We start from the raw sequence: 19661 nt of genomic DNA, 5'->3' as shown, positions 1-19661 counted from the left end.
TGGTGTGTTCAATCAGTAATGCCAAAACAGTGGACAAATAAATAAAATTAAGCAAAATAAAAAGAAAATACAGCAGTAGCCAAATGAGGTATCTATGTATTGCTCTATGCTTTTTTTTTAAGAATTTAAAAATTAAATAAATTAAATAAAAATCAGTGGTTTGTCAAGATGGGAGGGACAAGGAACAATACGTGATCCAAGGACTTCTTCGATCAGGTGGAGCAGCGAGCAGGGGTGCAGTTCATTCTACCTCCCTGGATGCCCCACCCTGTCACCAGTGTGTGGGCGCCGCCCCCTGAAGCCAGGGTTATGGTCAGGGTCAAAGGTCATGGGGGGGGGGGGGGGGGGGGGGAGTGTCAGGACTTCGTGCTTCCCTGAGGTATATCTTTGGACTCCGGGGCGGCCGTGGCACCGGCGGCGGTGGTGGGCTCCGTGCCGGTGGGGGGGGCTGGGGCCGTGGGCGGGGCCTGGCCGGGCTCCGCCTCCTCCGAGCTGGAGGTCAGCTCCTGCTGCAGGCCCACCCAGCTGGCCTTGTTCAGACCCAGGTGGCCCAGCATGGTCTGGGAGAGACGGGTGTCCGAGAAACGAGCCCACTCGGCGAAGAGAGGCTCCACCACATAGGTCATGAAGCCTAGAGGGGAGGAGGGGAAGAGGAGGAAGAGACGGAAGGAGAGAGAAAGAGGGGAGGAAGAGGAGAGAGGAGGAAGAGGAGGGGAAGAGGTGGGAGAGACGGAAGAAGAGAGAAAGAGGGGAGGAAGAGGAGAGAGGAGGAAGAGGAGAGAAAGAGGTGGAAGAGACGGGAGAAGAGAGAAAGAGGGGAGGAAGAGGAGAGAGGAGGAAGAGGAGAGAAAGAGGTGGAAGAGACGGAAGGAGAGAGAAAGAGGGGAGGAAGAGGAGAGAGGAGGAAGAGGAGAGGAAGAGGTGGAAGAGACGGAAGAAGAGAGAAAGAGGGGAGGAAGAGGAGAGAGGAGGAAGAGGAGGGGAAGAGGTGGGAGAGACGGAAGGAGAGAAAAAGAGGGGAGGAAGAGGAGGAAGAGGAGAGAAAGAGGTGGAAGAGACGGGAGAAGAGAGAAAGAGGGGAGGAAGAGGAGAGAGGAGGAAGAGGAGAGAAAAAGGTGGAAGAGACGGAAGAAGAGAGAAAGAGGGGAGGAAGATGAGGAAGAGGTAGAAGATAAGAGAAAGGAGGAAGAGAGGAGAAATATACAGAAGGAGAGAAAGACAGAAGAGGAGAGAGACAAGAGGTAGAAGCGAAACAGAGGTAGAAGAGAAGAGAAAGAGGTAGAAAATAGAAAGAGGTAGAAGGGAAGAGAAAGAGGTAGAATAGAAGAGACAGAAGAAGAATGAAAGAGAAGAGGTAGAAGAGGAGAGAACGTCAGGACAGAGGAGGAGACAAGGAAGAAAAGACGAGGTAGAAGAAAAGACGAGGTAAAAGAACAAAAGACAAAGAGGTAGAAGAGACAGAAGAATGAAAGAGAAGAGGAGAGAAAGAGGTAGAATAGGAGAGAGAAGAGAATAGAGAGACATGAGGAGAGAGAGACAGAGGGGGGGGAGACAGAAGAGGGAGACAAGGAAAGAAAGAGACAGAATAGAAGAGAGACAGAGGAGGAGAGAGAGAATAGGAGACGGAAGAGGAGAGCGAGAGATTAGAATCTCAATTCAAAATACTTTATTCACTCTTTATTCTGGCAAGAGAGAACTGACCCTTTTCTATTCACTGTTCACAGGTTGTACGGCTTGCGTTTCCACCTTTTAAAGACGTTAAAATGTCTTCTTGCATATTTTGCAAATGATCGCGCTTCATTGGGTGTCTGACCTCTTGTAGCCAAACCACTTCCCCACGACTGAAGTAGCTCCTCTTTCAGCTACTAAATCCGGGGGGGGGGGGGGGGGGGACCCTGTATCGTTCTGTAGGCTCTTATGCATGCTAGGATATGCAAATGCTCATCACAATATCATGATATATGACACTTATTTTTCGTGTACAAATGTATACGTGTATTATTGTGGACTATATGTTCAAGTTCAAGTTTCTTATTAGTTGTCATACAAAAACACAGAATACTTTTATATGAAATGCTTTTTTCTGTTATGCTCCTGAGAGTGTGCTAGATAAAAATAGATAACGTATAAAATAGAAAGTCAAAAGTATGTAAACAAAGTGTAAACAAAAGTGTTCAGTCAATATACATATATACAATACAGAGTAGAACAAATTAGTAACTGAGTTACAATACAATACAGTATACAATGCACAATGCAGAAATGGGATGAGGTACAACTTAGAGTAAGGTGCAATGAGGTATGAATTGTAGTGCTAATCTCTTTACCAATAAATATAAAGTGTGTTAAAGTGTCTAAAGTGAGTAAAGTGGGTGCTACATTGAGTTGTTTATTTAATGATTACGTTTATTTATACGATATGGCACAGCCCTGTTTCTAAAAGTGCGTTCCCGAAGACGGATCGGTACAAAATAACAGTAGCTTTTTGTTACACAAGTCAAATGACTTACCGATCTGAATGTTGCCGATGGAGTTGGTGTCTCTGTCACACAGTGGACTGACTTCAAGATTGTGCTTCTTCTCTACATCTCCTGTGGAAGAGTGGGAACACCAGAATGTAGATGCACTGGTTATATATAAGAAGGAGGGGAAAACCATAAACGCAATGCGATGACCACAGTAACTGCAATATAAGCAAACAATCAACATTTCTTGTAACTTCAATCTGCCACTAATCACTATTGTGAATTTAAAATCAAGATTTCTATAGGTTTAAAAGGTGGGTAACGCTTGGTAAATTGAGTTTAGGTTCAGGTGTAGGTGGGTGTACCCTCCACAGGAATCATGAAACAACAGGAAAGGGGGGGGGGGGTGAACAGATACTAGAAGGTAGGAGAGACAGATAGAAGGTAGGAGACATATAGAAGGTAGAAGAGACAGATAGAAGGTAGGAGAGACAGATGGAAGGTAGGAGAGACAGACAGAAGGTAGGAGAGACAGATAGAAGGTAGGAGAGACAGATAGAAGGTAGGAGAGACAGATGGAAGGTAGGAGAGACAGACAGAAGGTAGGAGAGACAGATAGAAGGTAGGAGAGACAGACAGAAGGTAGGAGAGACAGATGGAAGGTAGGAGAGACAGACAGAAGGTAGGAGAGACAGATAGAAGGTAGGAGAGACAGACAGAAGGTAGAAGAGACAGATGGAAGGTAGGAGAGACAGATAGAAGGTAGAAGAGACAGATGGAAGGTAGGAGAGACAGACAGAAGGTAGGAGAGACAGATAGAAGGTAGGAGAGACAGATAGAAGGTAGAAGAGACAGATAGAAGGTAGGAGAGACAGATGGAAGGTAGGAGAGACAGACAGAAGGTAGGAGAGACAGATAGAAGGTAGAAGAGACAGATAGAAGGTAGAAGAGACAGATAGAAGGTAGAAGAGACAGATAGAAGGTAGGAGAGACAGACAGAAGGTAGGAGAGACAGACAGAAGGTAAGAGACAGATCGGAGACAGGACAGACAGAAGGTGGGAGACAGATAGGAGAGAGTGACTGATACCTTGGTGGAAGAACTCCTCGGTCACTTTCTCGCTCCACTGTTTGCTCAGCTCCCAGGGCCTGCAGGGGTTGCAGATGTCCGCACACTTCAGAGCCATCTGTACGAGTTGGGAGACAAAATGGACACAATTGCTTAGAAAACAGATTTTCCAACACTAGGGGGAGGCACCGATACCACGTTCTCACTGCCGATAGCCGATTCCTGAACTTTCAGCATCGGCCGATACCAAGTACCAATCCGAGCAATTACTTTTACGGAACAGTACAGACTTGGACCGTCGTTTCGGGGTCATTGGACAAAAACTATTGAGATATAATATATTTTTCTTTGCTTTGATTTCTGGCATATTAAGACATATTTCTTGATATCAGATGTTAGTATGTGGGAAATTCTCCAATACATTTAGTAATTTAGCTGCTACGCTTTTATCCAAAGCGACTTACAAGTTCTGTACGACGAGTCATCAGGAAGAAGGGCACAACTCTTATCAGCTGAGTAACAATGTGCATCAAAGTGTTGAGTGCTACAGTGTAGGTTAGTTTATTGGGACAAGTGCACGACAGTAAGGTTAGATTTATCTTAATTATTATTATTTCAGATAATGGTTGAAGAAGTGCGTCTTTCTTTAGTCAACGGCGAAAGATATTCAATACCGATATTCTATTTTATCTAGTGATGCACGATATATCGGCCGCCGATATAATATCGGCCGATATGGCCGTTTTTTTTTTACACATCGGTATCGGTCCGATATCAAGATAGGGCTGATATGGGCCGATATTAAAAAAAGAAAATAAGTTTTTTTTTTTTTTTTTTTTTTACATGTTTTGGCCTTAAATAGTTTCAAAATATCAGTCATTTCTGAAAATAAGTTACAAAAGTAAAATAATTATGCGTTTTGGAAAATAGCTCTTTATTTGATTATCATAAAAAAAATCTATACAGAGATATCGACATCGGTAAATATCGGTATCGGCCAGAACAGCAATATTAATATCGGTTATCGGTATCGGCCACAATTTTCACATCGGTGCATCACTATTATTATCCTTTATCAGACAAATATCCAGCGCTGGCATCGGTGCCTCGCTCTCCCACACAGTTCTACGTCGTCTACGGCGGAGGCGGCGACCGACCTGCAGCAGGAAGTGGCGGTGGTTGGCGTTACTCAGGTTACTCAGGGTCAGGTCGTCCTGGTCCAGGTGGGAGCGGAACTTGGAGAGGTAATCGTTCTGTCGGCTGATGTCCGTGGCCAGGATCAGGGAGCCCAGCTGCCTCTCCATGTTCAGGCTGACGAGACGAGCACAGATCACATGGAACCATCAGGACGAGCACAGATCACATGTAACCATTGAGCTGAACACAGATCACATGTAACCATTGAGCTGAACAAAGGGTTTTGGGCGACAGTGGCTCAGGATGTAGAATCTTCTAAAATTGATTACTACTTTGATTTCAAATAGTTTTTATTGATAATTCTAACTGTGTGAATGACTGGACCCCAGGAAGAATAGCCGTTTCTAAGGCAGCGACGAATGGGGATCCTAAATAAACATAAACACTTTACAACTCATGCTTCACACACACACACACACACACACACACACAGACTTCAAAGGCTGCCATGTAAAGGTGCCAACCAGCTCACCGGGAGCAGTTGGTAGTTAAGTGCTCAAGGTCACGTCGACATGACGTCGGAAGGAGCCTTGAACCTTCAGATTACCAGAATTACTGTCACTGTCACGTGTGTGTGTGTGCGTGCGTGCGTGCGTGCGTGCGCGTGTGTGTGTGTGGATAGATACTGTGACAGTGTGACATGCTTGTCCCCAGTGAGGGCCAAGCAGAGTAGGTAGATAGTGTGGATAACCTCCGTGTGAAGCTCACCTGTCCTCTGCGGGCAGGTGGGACAGCAGAGCAGTCTCTCTGAGCAGACCCACCGCAGACCTCCAGTGGTGGTTCTCCAGAACAGAGGTATTCTACACAGTAGAACAGGACAAGAAGAGAGGAGAGGAGAGGAGAGGAGAGGAGAGGAGAGGAGAGGAGAGGAGAGGAGAGGAGAGGAGAGGAGAGGAGAGGAGAGGAGAGGAGGAGGAGAGGAGAGGAGAGGAGAGGAGAGGAGAGGAGAGGAGAGGAGAATAGAACAGAACGGAGAAGAACAGGACAGAACAGAATATAATAGAGTAGAACAGAATGGAAGGAAGCAGAATAGAAAATTCAATTAAATAAAATAATAGAATAGGACAAAGCATAACGGTAAAATAGAATGGGTTATTGACCATATTTATTGTAACGTATAATATAACTGATGGGGCATACAGACCCTGCACCTCTGATTATACTACTCGTATGCTTATATTCAGATATGCTTATTTTTATCATTACTATAATTGTATTTCCTATATGTATGGCTTCTACTATTAGAATATATACCTGTACCTTCCCTCCCCCATGCTGCTATGATGCCTGGATTTCCCCAAGGGGATCAATAAAGGAATATCTCATCTTAATGTAATATAATAGAACAGAATAAGTATATCAACTGACATATGCCAATTTGTGGATGTATTTAAGTGTCCTACAGTACCATGAGTACATAATATACATCTTCTCTGTGTATAGGTGTCCCTGGTGGGAGTAGAAAGCTCAAGTACACAAGTGTTCCCTGACAGGAAGACTCAGGGAACTGCTATGATCTAAGAGTTCCCTCCACATCTATACTTTCATAGATAATGGGTGGATTTTACAGCGTGCAGGTAGGGGATAGGTTTAGACATGAGTGTGTCACAGGGTTGGGAGAGCCATTAATTTTCAATTCAGGGAATTCATAAAGTGGATTTATTTTGGTCCCATCTAACCTACAGGGCTTGGGAAGCCGGGGCGAGCCACAGGGAGGATCCCTCCTATTAACGATAGGTTATGTAGATAACCTAGTTATATTAGTATTGGCTGAGCTCCCGCTCTGAGCCTTACGAGATACTCTATATCGCCTGTGATACCTAATGTATCTCCCACGAACAAAAACACATGCACCCCACCTGTATGGGGCCCCGCCCCTTATGGTGGCACCACCCATATAATCATGACTCTGGTCATGACACACCCTTCCTCGCCAAAAACCCGTCCCAGGAAAAGATCCCTCAAGAGGGAACTCAGGGCGCGCAGAGCGGGAGCTCAGCCAATACTAATATAACTAGGTTATCTACATAACCTATCGTTATATTTCGTATGGCATCGCTCCCGCTCTGAGCCTTACGAGATAATGGGGAAGAGCGGGTGCGAGACCCGACAGATGTACCCCCTGAGGACCCGTAAGCCCACATCAAGGGGTGCGGGGAGCCCTGTCACCCCATCCTTCCTAACGAAGGGGGGGCGCAGTCAACTCCACCTGAATGCGAACAAGAGGGAGCCAGAACCCCTTGAACACACCGTACAGGCGGAACCACGTGTGACTCAACACACTGCGGCCCATACCCATACACTCCTGCTACCCGACCAAAGGACGGGAAGCAGGAAAGGCCACAGACCCCAGAACCGCCTGGGAGACAGAACCCCCGGTCATGTCCATGAGGAAAAACCTTACAAAGGAGCCCGGGGAGGACCATGAAGCTGCAGCACAGATGGCCTCCACCGAGGCCCCACCCAGGAGAGCGGCAGAGGCAGCCACCCCACGAGTGGAGTGCGCCCTGACGCCCCCAGGGGGATCCTGCCCAGCCAGCGTGTAGCAGAGGGTAACACCCTCGCACAACCAATGGGACAGGTGCTGCTCCGACAGTGCCTTACCAGCACGAGCCCCACCGTAACAGACAAAAAGCTGGTCGGTAACCCTGAAATCCTGAGTACGGCTGAGGTAAATCCCCAAGCACGGACTGGACATGACAGGTGAAGGCCCGCATCTAACTCACCAGTGTGAGGAGGACGACGAAACGCCTGAACCACAATATCCCGGGAGCGGAAGGAACTCCGGATATTCTCAGGCACGAAAGCAGGATTAGGTCGCAGAGTGACACCGCAATCGGTCCGAAAAGACAGGCACTCTGGATGTACCGAGAGAGCACAGAGCTCACCTACGCGTTTAGCGGAAGTGACAGCCAGAAGGAACGCGGTCCTGAAGGACAGCTGTCCCAACGGCGCCCGCTCGAGCGGCTCAAACGGGGCCAAGGACAACCGACCGAGGACCAATTGAAGATCCCAAGTCGGAGCCAAGGAGCGTTGCACCGGCTTAACGCGTCGAGCGCCAAGCAGGAAACGCTTCACAAGAGGGTGGCTGAACAAGACATCCCCTCAAACCCCCATGATAGGAGGATATAGCTGCTGCATATACCCTCACCGTCGAAGCCGACAGTCTATCAAGGAGAGACTGGAGGTAACTAAGGACAGCAACCAGGGGGCAGGAGACTGAGTCCAGGCCCCCCGCCTTACACCACACTTGGAACATACGTCATCTGCCCGCGTAAGCGCGACAGTGGAGGGAGCATGTGCAGTCCAGATGGTAACACCATCAGGATCAAGAACCTGCGCCCCTCAACGTACCCGTCCCAACAACTGACCTAACAGATGTATGGGGAAGAATCCCTGGCGGCACGGCATCGGTCCCAGACCTGCCTGGCCATGTCCAGACGCAATCCTCACCCGTCAGGATGAGGGCCGCCCCGCGACAGTACACCTGCACCCACATTCTCCCTGCCGGGGATGTGGGGAGCCCTCAGGCCGCGCAGATGGAGGACGCCCATAGCCAGCCGCCCGCCGCCTGGTGCAGACAGGGGGAGCGTACTCCTCCCCGTCTGTCGATACACGACACTGACGTCGTATCGTCCGTCCTGATCAACACCATTTGTGGACCAGAAGGACCGCTTTCAACACCAACACATTGAACGTAGCGTAGACCGGGCAGCATGGTTTGCCAGCTGCCCCCTACTGCGTTGGCCCGACGCATCACCAGCGAGGGAGGCGTCGGTGAAAACGCGACGTGAGACAGCGCCGTAACCGTCCTAGGACGGAACCTCCCGAGCGTGTTGACAACACGCTCCGAGATGGATGCCCATAGCCCTCCAACCGTTGACTGGGAAGAGGAATACTCTACATCCAGTGTACAGCAACCCCAGGCTGGTAGAGACCTGCCTGGTACGAGACCTGACGATCCACCTTGACCGCGAAGGACCAGAACGTCATCAGGGCAGAACACTCCGTAACCCCGGATGACGCAGAGGCCCCAGTGCGGCCTCCACGCACTTGGTGAAGATGCGGGGAGCCAGAGAAAACCGAACGGCAGCCTCTGGTACTCATACGCTAACCCTGCAAAGGAAGCGTAGGTAAGCCCTAGGATGGAAGATCGGGGATGCGCATACGCATCCTACAGGTCTATGGAGGAGAACCAGACCCCCACCTGACAGTGTTCAACAGGTAGGAGACGATCCAAAAAATGCTGAACCTTCCCATGGGACAGGTCCAGCCTGGGTCTTACACCCCTCCCTCCCGACTTCTCGGGCAGAGAACACCGGGAGGAGAACGCCACGACGATGGCTTGCTTCGTCCACAGAGATTGGATCTCGTCGACCAGAGCTGTCCCTGCTGGAGACCCCGACAACAGGGTCTGTACCAAACCTGAAAACGGGTGGGGTTGTGTAAACACAAGTCCCCGCCTCACCATTCTCTCCATCTACCTCGACATATGGTACTGCCGTAGTCATATGTGACGACACTCCCAACGCACCCGCCGTCACGTGGCGCAGGTCCGCCAGGAACTGTAGATAGTTGGCCCGGTCCCCCCCGCTGTGCGAAGACAACCCTGGAATCGTGCGAGGAGCGCGTTCCGTGTCGGAACACCTGACCCTGACACCACCCACGAGGCAATCGCACCCAAGGGGGAACCCCGACAGAAAAAGGGCCTGTCTGATACGGGGGGCTTCTGATCAAAAAAGCCCCCCCACTGAACACCCCTCCAGAACATGCTGAAGGAGTCGTTCTGCAGCCGGACATGCAAGGTGTAAGGCCCCCATGGGTTCCTACACACCGTAGCCCTGCAGTGATATCACTACCACCCCAAACCATGTGAGCTGCGACCACTTGCCAATATTCCAGGAGTGGGAGCACCAACATGATACCTGGCCTGGCGAAGGCGAGGCCGGGGAAGCCCGCACTGTGTGCCTCAAAAGGTTTCGAGCCCCCCTGCTGACAACACTTAAGTTGACAGACGTAACACCAGGCTCAACCAACACAGTTCAAGGTGTGGGAGCCGCTTGACAGCACAACATTCTCACGGACAGACCCAGGCTCAGCCATCAACTGGGTGTCAGCCCCTGTCTCCATGAGAAGCGAAGAATGGGGCCGCATACGCTTCAATGAAGGTTCGCGGCCCGCAGCCAAAGGAGAACGCTCAGAGCCCCGCTTCTGGGGATACCAGAGAGAGGATTGAACGGGGAGCGGGCTGCTCGCGGCAAAATGACGACGGAGTGGTTTACCAACACCGAAATCACCCAAAATGGCCGATCCCTCGGCCGCCAAGACTGTCGGCCTCGCGATACCCTGTCGATTCTCCAACCAGGGCACCACTGGCGGGGGAAACATGGCCGCCTGTCGAGGGCCCCGTCATCGCCGCTGACGAGGCCGTGCTCTCTCTTCTTCTGGCTGCGCGGTGTGAGGCGGTGTAGGGCCTAGGACAATACCGCCCGCGCTCCAGCAGAAGACCAAAATCCCCTGCGGAGAGGGGAACCCTGAGCGGTTATAGCTTGCGGCTGGGTCAAAGCTAATAACGTCAACATCCTCGACGGAGTGGTTTACCAACACCGTGCGCGATGTGTCGACGTCGGCCGGCCCTCAAGGCCCCTCCACCAGACACCATTTCTGTAATAGAAAAAACACCAATTCGAACACAGTTCTAATCGTTGCCAATTCCATACCGTGGCGGTACAAGCCTTAACAGCCCACCAGCCACTCGCCAGGCCGACCCATGGTGTCGGCCGGGCGGGGCATTGTTTCAATATATCAAAAACAAAGGACTGACGTTAACATGGAGCACCAGTGGTGATTGCAAACAGCACCCTCCACTGTGGTGTGGACCATGAAAAGGTTAATGAATAAAAGAGCTAAACCACAAAAACTGTAGAATGAGCAAACCCATACACACAAAGTTTAAGGGGAGACGGACCAGACCCGTCTTCATTCAAAATATTCACAACAGAACACCAGCCCTAGTTTAGCCCATTTACCAAAAAAGGTAAACAAAGCCCCCCCCCCCGCACTACTCCCCCAGTATACCGATTGACCGTCAGTATGAATGGTTTGAGAGGAGAGAAAGCTGTAGCAAGACAGACCTTCTCATAGCAGAGTGACAAAATGAAACAATAGCCCCCTACACAGGGCCGCCCCAGGAGATGGGGGGCCCCGCGTCTAAAAACGCACAGGGCCTCACATTTCTCCCAAGCGGCCCTGCCCTTATACTACTGCAGCCTAACGCCAGGCAATGTGGAACCCAAGACAACAATTGCCTGTGCACAGACACGCAACATGTTTACCATGTCGGCTGGACCCATAGCCCCACTACCCGACGCCAACCCAGATGGGAACACCGTTCAACAAACCCCGCCGGAACACAAGGTAAAATACCTGGCTAGGCAACCTAGCCACGGCCTACCCTGTTGTCAACCCATTTACCCGAAAAAGGTAAATAGAACTCAAAACCCCACAACAGCTACCGACTGACCTTCATTGATGAACCGGGCAAGAGGCGGGAGAGTGACAACATCTCACGGCGGAGACATTAAAACAGCATAGCAATTAGCAGTAGTGATAGCATGCGGCAGTAGCGATAGCATGTTAGCATAGCTTTAGATGTTGTAGCAGCACGCCCAAGACAGCTTGGAAACCGTTCCCTGCAGAGAACGTTCACCAAACCATCTTGCCCCTGGCGCCAACACACAACAAGGTTGTGTTAACAACACAAACCAGCATTACTAACACTAATACCCATGCCTGAAGACACAGGGCCTACCTGAGTACAAGCTGGCCCGACAGCCAGCCTTGTACAGCTGAACCTCGATGTGCAGTCATCAAACGAGGAACATCACAGGCCCGTCGTGTCGCCGAAAACATGCGTCGAAGATGCCAGGGGCCAGCAACCTCCGGTAAGCTTCCAACATTATTAATCTTCCTTAATCTTTTCATTCCGCTAGCTCGCATGGTGCATAGCATCCAGTACGCTGGGACGAAAATAGAGGAAGGGTGTGTCATGACCAGAGTCATGATTATATGGGTGGTGCCACCATAAGGGGCGGGGCCCCATACAGGTGGGGTGCATGTGTTTTTGTTCGTGGGAGATACATTAGGTATCACAGGCGATATAGAGTATCTCGTAAGGCTCAGAGCGGGAGCGATGCCATACGAAATATAACTGAGTGTTGACTTTGGGTTAAAAGATGGTCTTGTCGTGTTGAAAACGGCCTCTTATGATGATCTCATGACCATCATAAGAGAAAGCTCAACCCCTTTACTCCATTCCTGACGCTGTTTTTTGTAGGTTTTGCAGTTTTAGCAATGGCTCAATAACTGCACCAACAAATATGAGCCCTACGGAGTAAATGAGAATAGAGAATGGATATTCTATGATCGGCAAATGAACAGCGATTTCATTTAGAATCGATTGAATGGAAAGTGAATTGATCAGCCCTGGTGACGTATCCTGGCGTGTTCTCACCCTGTAGAGAGTAGCTAGGTAGTGGCCCGTCTTGATGAGGAAGGGCTGGTTGACCCCGGGGTGGTCCAGGTCATGCGTGGCGGCCGCTATCAGGCCCAGCAGAATGTCGCAGGAGGTCAGAGACTTGGAGAGCTGCACCAAACAACAACACAGGAGGTCAGAGACTTCTCAATAAAGAACCTTCTCTCATGTGTCTCCCCTACTCTGTCTCCCTCTCAGCCTTCCTACCGTCTCAATAAAGAACCTCCTCTCCTGTGTCTCCCCTACTCTGTCTCCCTCTCAGCCTTCCTACCGTCTCAATAAAGAACCTCCTCTCCTGTGTCTCCCCTACTCCGTCTCCCTCTCAGCCTTCCTACGGTCTCAATAAAGAACCTTCTCTCCTGTGTCTCCTCTACTCTGTCTCCCTCTCAGCCTTCCTACGGTCTCAATAAAGAACCTCCTCTCCTGTGTCTCCTCTACTCTGTCTCCCTCTCAGCCTTCCTACTGTCTCAATAAAGAACCTTCTCTCCTGTGTCTCCCCTACTCTGTCTCCTTCTCAGCCTTCCTACTCTTAATAAAGAACCTTCTCTCCTGTGTCTCCCCTCTCTGTCTCCCTCTCAGCCTTCCTACTGTCTCAATAAATAAAATAAAAACAATAAGGGGAGAGGACTGCACACTCCTCTTTAAAAACAATCGTTTTATTCCCTAGCCATAGTACATACAAGACATGGTGCATACAAGTTTGAAACAGCCTATAGACAGTTTGACTGGAATTCTGTTGCTAGGGAACAATTTTGGACCCAAGTGTATTTCCTGTCAACTGTTGTCTGCAGCAGCTGCCAGCTTGCCGATTTTGTCTTTCAACTTCCTGTGAGCTTGTGACACTGTATCTAGAAAAGGGAGATATTAGCCTTCAAAGTCTGCCACTTAATGACAAACACCAAGCCCCATGTTGTAGTTCTTTACAGATATGTTTGTTATGACTGCATAATGAGCTAACTAAACAGGTTTGTGCTTATAGATGCATTATTTATCTGATTTGGGAATATTTACACTTAAGCTAGCATCTTTATTATGAGGTTCAGCTACAGGAAATGAAGGGCAGAAGTGGGCGGGGCCTATAAGGTGAATTAGCAAAGACTGCTCCAGGAATTTAGCCTAGCTTAGCACAATGAATGGAAGCGGACAGTGCCGGTTAGCCTTCGGGAGAGGTGTTAGTTGGACAATGCCTAGGCTAACCGGCACGGTCCGCTTCCATTCATTGTGCTAAGCTAGGCTAACGTGCAGCCAGATAGCTTTCTACTGAACGCACAGAGAGGAAACTGGTATCCATCTTCTCGTCTCTCTCTGGAGAATACTATAAGCTCATTTCCCCAAATGTTGGCGTGTTCCTTTAACACGAACAGTCTAAAACGGACCAAAGTTTATTTCCTGTTGGCCGTGTTTACCCATATCAAAAGCCGACAGCCAGGGTTCAAGCTGTACCCTAGCAACGCAATCCTACCGAGAGTCTATAAACGTGGTCCCAGTCAGACATGAAGGAATGAATGAATGACCTTTATTCATATAGCACCCTTCACAGCACGAATGCACAGGGTGCTTTACACTACAGCTAACCTATATAAAATCAGAAATAAATGACAACAACAACAACAGACCGCAGTTAAAAACAGAGAACCAGATAAAATAGAATAAAAAGAATTTAAATAAAAATCATCAGTCAATAACTAAAACCTATAGGAACAGTGAGGACAAAGGGTGCCTATAATATATGACCAAAAGCCTCACCGTGGGCTCCCGCATATAGCAGTACATGGCCTGCGTGACGTCTGCGGCGTGCACAGCGTTGTGGTAGGGGTTGTGGCTGTGGTAGTCGTCCTGCACCATCACCAGGAACCTCCACAGCTTCACCATGTCCAGCTGGAACAGCTCCACCAGGCCGTAGCGGTTCAGCAGGTGGAAGGTCAGCGTGATCAGGCTGTTTCCTGGACAACAGGAGGGAGGGAGGGAGGGAGGGACCGGGGTGAACCGGCGGTCAATCACCACCGGGGGGCTCCAGGGTAACATTTCACCACGTGTCATTGCGTTGGCCAAGCCGTGAAGTTTTCACTTAACCCTTTCACCACCACACTACAAAAGGGTTAACCCTTTTCACTGCCACACGACAAATGGGTTAACCCTTTCACTGCCACACTACAAAAGGGTTAACCCTTTTCACTGCCACACGACAGAAGGTTAACCCTTTCACTACCACACGACATAAGGTTAACCCTTTCACTACCACACTACAGAAGGTTAACCTTTCACTACCACACTACAGAAGGTTAACCTTTCACTACCACACTACAGACGGTTAACCTTTCACTACCACACTACAAAAGGGTTAACCTTTCACTACCACACTACAGACGGCTAACCTTTCTCTGCCACACGACAAAGGGTTAACCCTTTCACTACCACACTACAGAAGGTTAACCCTTTCACTAGTATGGTAGTGAAAGGGTTAACCTTCGGTAGTGTGGTAGTGAAAGGGTTAAGAGACGTTTATATAAACCTAACCCTAAAGGGATACTTCTGATTCTTGCACATTAAGTGGTATGAGAGACACTCAATTGATGCGATGCCCTTAACTTACTCACCAAGTCCGGTGGTCAGAGTTCTTTTTGCAAAATTTGCAATATTGAGTTGATTGGGAGTTGTTTATATGTGCAATGTTTATAATATTTTCCACAAACTGAGCTACATAATCTGAGATGTGATTGCATTTTCAGGTCACCTGTCAAAACGAGAGTTTCCATGGGTTTCCCTAATTGAAGTTACCTGCCAGGTCACTTAATTTTTACATGGTCATCAGGTAGTGTCATAAAGCCAACAAAGTAATTTCACGTCTTTACATTTGTTTTTTCTGGCCTATGGTATTTTCACCCAACCTTGTCCTATGTGCTTGAGCATAGTAGTGGTTGGGTCTATCAGCCAGCCTAACCCTAACCAAAAGAAAGACTGTTTGTCATCTTTGTTATTTTCTATGGTATAGAGATATTTTACTTTGTGGCTCAGCCAACAAGTGACATCTAGTCTGTTGCCAGGGTTTCAGACTAACATTCCTCTTGTTGGCACCAGAACATTACATTTACATTCATTACATTCATGTAGCTGACGCTTTTATAGGGACTACAAAGTTCTGTATAACAAGTACATTATTATTATTATCACCAATTTCACAGCACTGTCTTCATTGTTTTAGTTGTAACCGTAGGTTTAAGGTGGTTGACTTACAGTATGTTTGCATTTATTATTTATAGACAATTAGACCATTTATATCTCAACCGCATGTAAGACATGTGCCATCCAAGAGATGGCGCCATTGGCACAACATACAGTTTGAAAAGGAAACAGAGGGATCATGATGATACACGGTGATGGACATATTCCAGCCCCACAACAACCAGGACTCACCATTAGTTAATCTGTCAAAGAGGAAAATGTCAAAATTCCAGCTGCCGACCTTTTCCAGCATACACTGCAGGGGAGAAGACACAGGTGTTCAGTTTATCTATAAAATAAGATTAGATATTCCTTTATTGATCCCCTTGGGGAAATTTGGGCATCATAGCAGCATGGGGGGAGGGGAGGTAGAGGTATGTGCAGGGTAATAGAAAAAAGACAATAAATATAGGCAATAAAACTTGATCTGAAAAATAAACAGTGTAAACAATATAATCAACTCTGAATAAAGAAATATGAGAAAAATAAACAGTGTAAACAAAAAGGTGCAGATGAGGGTCTGTATGCCGGTTATATTATACGTTACAGTAAATATAGGCAATACAAATGTTGTATCTGAATATATACTATGAGTAAGAGTAAAAGTAAATATATATATATATATATATATATATATACACAAGGTGCAGTTTACACGAAGGGACCCTAACTGGCATAATGATATAAGTCATATGTTCTAGTCCATGCAGGTTTTGGTGGTTAAGAGTCAGACACACTATCCAATATCCATCCATCCATTTATTCTTTATTTCTTATCCATCATCCATCTTTCTCTCTCTCTCTCTCTCTCTCTCTCTCTCTCTCTCTCTCTCTCTCTCTCTCCATCCATGCGTGCATCAGATTATTGTTGATACAGTATTGGTTGTCACTGTGCATTGATATTGGCCCCAAGGACTTTGGACTACTTAAAAATAGACTCCCCTTCCACCTGATGGACACCCATCACCTGTAGTATTTATTATTATTATTATTATTATTATTAATTACTTATATACATATAGAATTGCTCCATATGGATTTTAATATATCATGCTTTAAGTACTGTATTTTTAATATAGTTGGTGTTTTTTTATAGTGGTCTTTTTTTTTTACCGTCGTTTTAACGAAGCTGGTGTTTTTTTATAGTGGTGTGAGTGTCTACGTATCGTGACTGTGTACGTTTCTCTTTTAACCCTTTCACTGCCGCACTACCAAAACGGTTAACCCTTTCACTGCGACCCGTCGGTTGTCTGATGATAGTAAAGGGTTAACCTTCTGTCGTCGTGTGGCAGTGAAAGGGTTAATAACCACTGCACACAAATGACGTTTTCCGAAAGGAAAATAAAGTAATTTTGAAGTTGAAGAAGGTGGCGAGGAGAGGAGGTCGTACTCTGGCCTGTCCGATGTAGTCTTCGTCCAGGAGGTGGAGGGGCATCTGATGGGGGGTTCCCCGGAGCAGCCGAGACGAGTGCAGGTACCTCTGGAAGCTGAGGAGCCTGTGGACCCTCCTCCCAGTGACAGAGCCGGAGGACGAGGACTCTGAGCCTTGCCGCGCTACACGCACACACACACACACACACAGGCACACACACACAGGCTGAGAGTCAGACACAAACACAGCTATATACAAACACACTCACACCCTGCTCTGCTGACGCAGCCACCCACTCTTAAGCCTCTCGTCTGGGAACACACACACAACACCCTCTGCTTTGTCAGGGGACACACACACACACACACACACACACACACACACACACACGCACACGCACAGTGGGTGCTTGGATAAACCATGATGGTCAGGCTCTGGAAACACATGGCCAGTCCAAGGATGGATTACATTTGCATGAACACATAGCGTAGTACAGTACACACACACATTAACACACACACACATTAACACACACACACACACACACACACACACACACACACACACACACACACGTTTCCCACTGGTTCTGGGTTTCTGTGTGGTGGTGGTGACAGGAAGTGCCGTTAGATGTATTTGTTATTCTATTTGTGGTGGCCGGCTTTCTGACACAGAGGTGGGCCACCGCAATTTAACTGATGCATGAGAAACACTGATATTATACTAACAGATGTTTGATATATATATATATATATATATATATAGCCTAGTGTTGAGTTTAGTGACCGTTTCTAGTTTTCCAACGACCTCGTCTGCAACACCACAGCAGCGTGGCTTTGATATAAATCCTAAAAGCCCACGGTTTACTTACAAGCCACGCCCCCCCCCCCCCTTATCTCTGTGTGTAATATAACACAAAGCTATGCACAAACACCTGCCCGTCTGCCCAGAGAGGGGCTAGTGACCGGGCGTGGCTGCTTGACCGCTGCAGGACCCAGAGAGGGGCTATAGTGACTGTGGCTGCTTGACCGCTGCAGGGCCCAGAGAGGGGCTATAGTGACTGTGGCTGCTTGACCGCTGCAGGACCCAGAGAGGGGCTATAGTGACCGTGGCTGCTTGACCGCTGCAGGACCCAGAGAGGGGCTATAGTGACTGTGGCTGCTTGACCGCTGCAGGGCCCAGAGAGGGGCTATAGTGACTGTGGCTGCTTGACCGCTGCAGGGCCCAGAGAGGGGCTATAGTGACTGTGGCTGCTTGACCGCTGCAGGGCCCAGAGAGGGACTATAGTGACCGTGGCTGCTTGACCGCTGCAGGGCCCAGAGGGACTATAGTGACCGTGGCTGCTTGACCGCTGCAGGGCCCAGAGAGAGGGACTAGTGACCGTGGCTGCTTGACCGCTGCAGGGATAAGAGAGGGCCTAGTGACCGTGGCTGCTTGACCGCTGCAGGGATAAGAGAGGGACTAGTGACCGTGGCTGCTTGACCGCTGCAGGGATAAGAGAGGGCCTAGTGACCGTGGCTGCTTGACCGCTGCAGGGATAAGAGAGGGACTAGTGACCGTGGCTGCTTGACCGCTGCAGGGCCCAGAGAGGGGCTAGTGACCGTGGCTGCTTGACCGCTGCAGGGCCCAGAGAGGGACTATAGTGACCGTGGCTGCTTGACCGCTGCAGGGCCCAGAGAGGGACTATAGTGACCGTGGCTGCTTGACCGCTGCAGGGCCCAGAGAGAGGGACTAGTGACCGTGGCTGCTTGACCGCTGCAGGGCCCAGAGAGAGGGACTAGTGACCGTGGCTGCTTGACCGCTGCAGGGATAAGAGAGGGCCTAGTGACCGTGGCTGCTTGACCGCTGCAGGGATAAGAGAGGGGCTAGTGACCGGGGCGTGGCTACTTGACCGCTGCAGGGCTGCCTCCCGCAGGTGTCCCGGGGGTCAGTGAGCCCCATACTCACAGTGGAGGGTCCGGAAGTCGATACACAGGTACGGGTGGGAGCTTCTGCGTTCCGGTTCGAATCCAACCTGGCTTCTCACTCTCACATCTCCTGGAAGGAAGCAACACAGACACACGTCCTCAAGAGTCATGTCACAGGAGACACTCTGCACGGGTATAATACAATAAAAAGTATCAAAATCAATCGAATCAAACCATGGTTAAAATGTATTGGTTTTTTACGATGCATTGAATTGTCGCATGAAAACGATTCAGAATCTACACACATCATTACACACACACACACACACGCACACACTTCCTCCTACGACGACGATACAAGCACAAATTTGCAATAGCTGCAACCTTTTGGCGATAGGCCACACCCATTGCCATGCCCCCTTTAAGCCAATTGGCATGAACACACACACACAAACAAACACACACACACACACACACTTGCCTCCCAGGATGTGGAGGATTTTTTTGTAGACCAACCGATCAATCAACCGACTGACTAGAGTGACCTAGACGAGATCTGCTGGTCAGATCAAGATCGAATGACCCGAGCATTCAATACCAACGGCAGGGTGGTGGTGTCTGTGTTCTAGTATTAGTGGTAATCAGAGCCACACTGGTAGGAATCCCCAGCCCGTTAGTAACCAGGTGGCAGGAGGGGCAGGAGGAACGGGGGGGAGGGGTTGGCCTGGTTGCAGCTCGCAGCCGGCGGGAACATGGCAGGCAGGTGTTAAGAAGACACTGACCCGGAGTGATACGGTGTTGAGATCCAGGCAAACCGTCCACATTGCAGAGGCGTCACACAGACTGATCACGGCTCTGAACAGTGCGATGATAATAATGTGCAGCACAGTAGTGTTG

At 48.8% G+C, this 19661-nt stretch overlaps 1 protein-coding gene across 2 annotated transcripts in view; it reads right to left on the bottom strand.

Annotated features, from left to right (window-relative positions):
* Window positions 1-349: 349 nt before the first annotated feature.
* The window catches only part of pde7a (phosphodiesterase 7A), a 60717-nt gene continuing 41405 nt past the window's right edge, over window positions 350-19661 (bottom strand). Inside the window, exons 3-12 of one of the 2 annotated variants that reach the window (XM_084326560.1) lie at window positions 18805-18894; window positions 16876-17039; window positions 15678-15741; window positions 14010-14206; window positions 12243-12374; window positions 5438-5529; window positions 4690-4843; window positions 3554-3650; window positions 2511-2591; window positions 350-631 (exon numbers count right to left, since the gene is read on the bottom strand). In XM_084326560.1, coding sequence (XP_084182686.1) covers window positions 357-631; window positions 2511-2591; window positions 3554-3650; window positions 4690-4843; window positions 5438-5529; window positions 12243-12374; window positions 14010-14206; window positions 15678-15741; window positions 16876-17039; window positions 18805-18894 — 1346 coding nt within the window. In that variant the 3' untranslated portion in view covers window positions 350-356. The remainder of the gene's footprint in view (window positions 632-2510; window positions 2592-3553; window positions 3651-4689; window positions 4844-5437; window positions 5530-12242; window positions 12375-14009; window positions 14207-15677; window positions 15742-16875; window positions 17040-18804; window positions 18895-19661) is intronic. The other variant, XM_084326561.1, reaches the window with a different exon arrangement.

Source organism: Notolepis coatsorum, assembly GCF_963971535.1.
Source record: "Notolepis coatsorum genome assembly, chromosome: 12".
NCBI lineage: Eukaryota > Metazoa > Chordata > Actinopteri > Aulopiformes > Paralepididae > Notolepis > Notolepis coatsorum.
The sequence above is the reverse complement of the archived record's forward strand: the minus strand, read 5'-3'. Positions and strand labels throughout refer to the sequence as shown.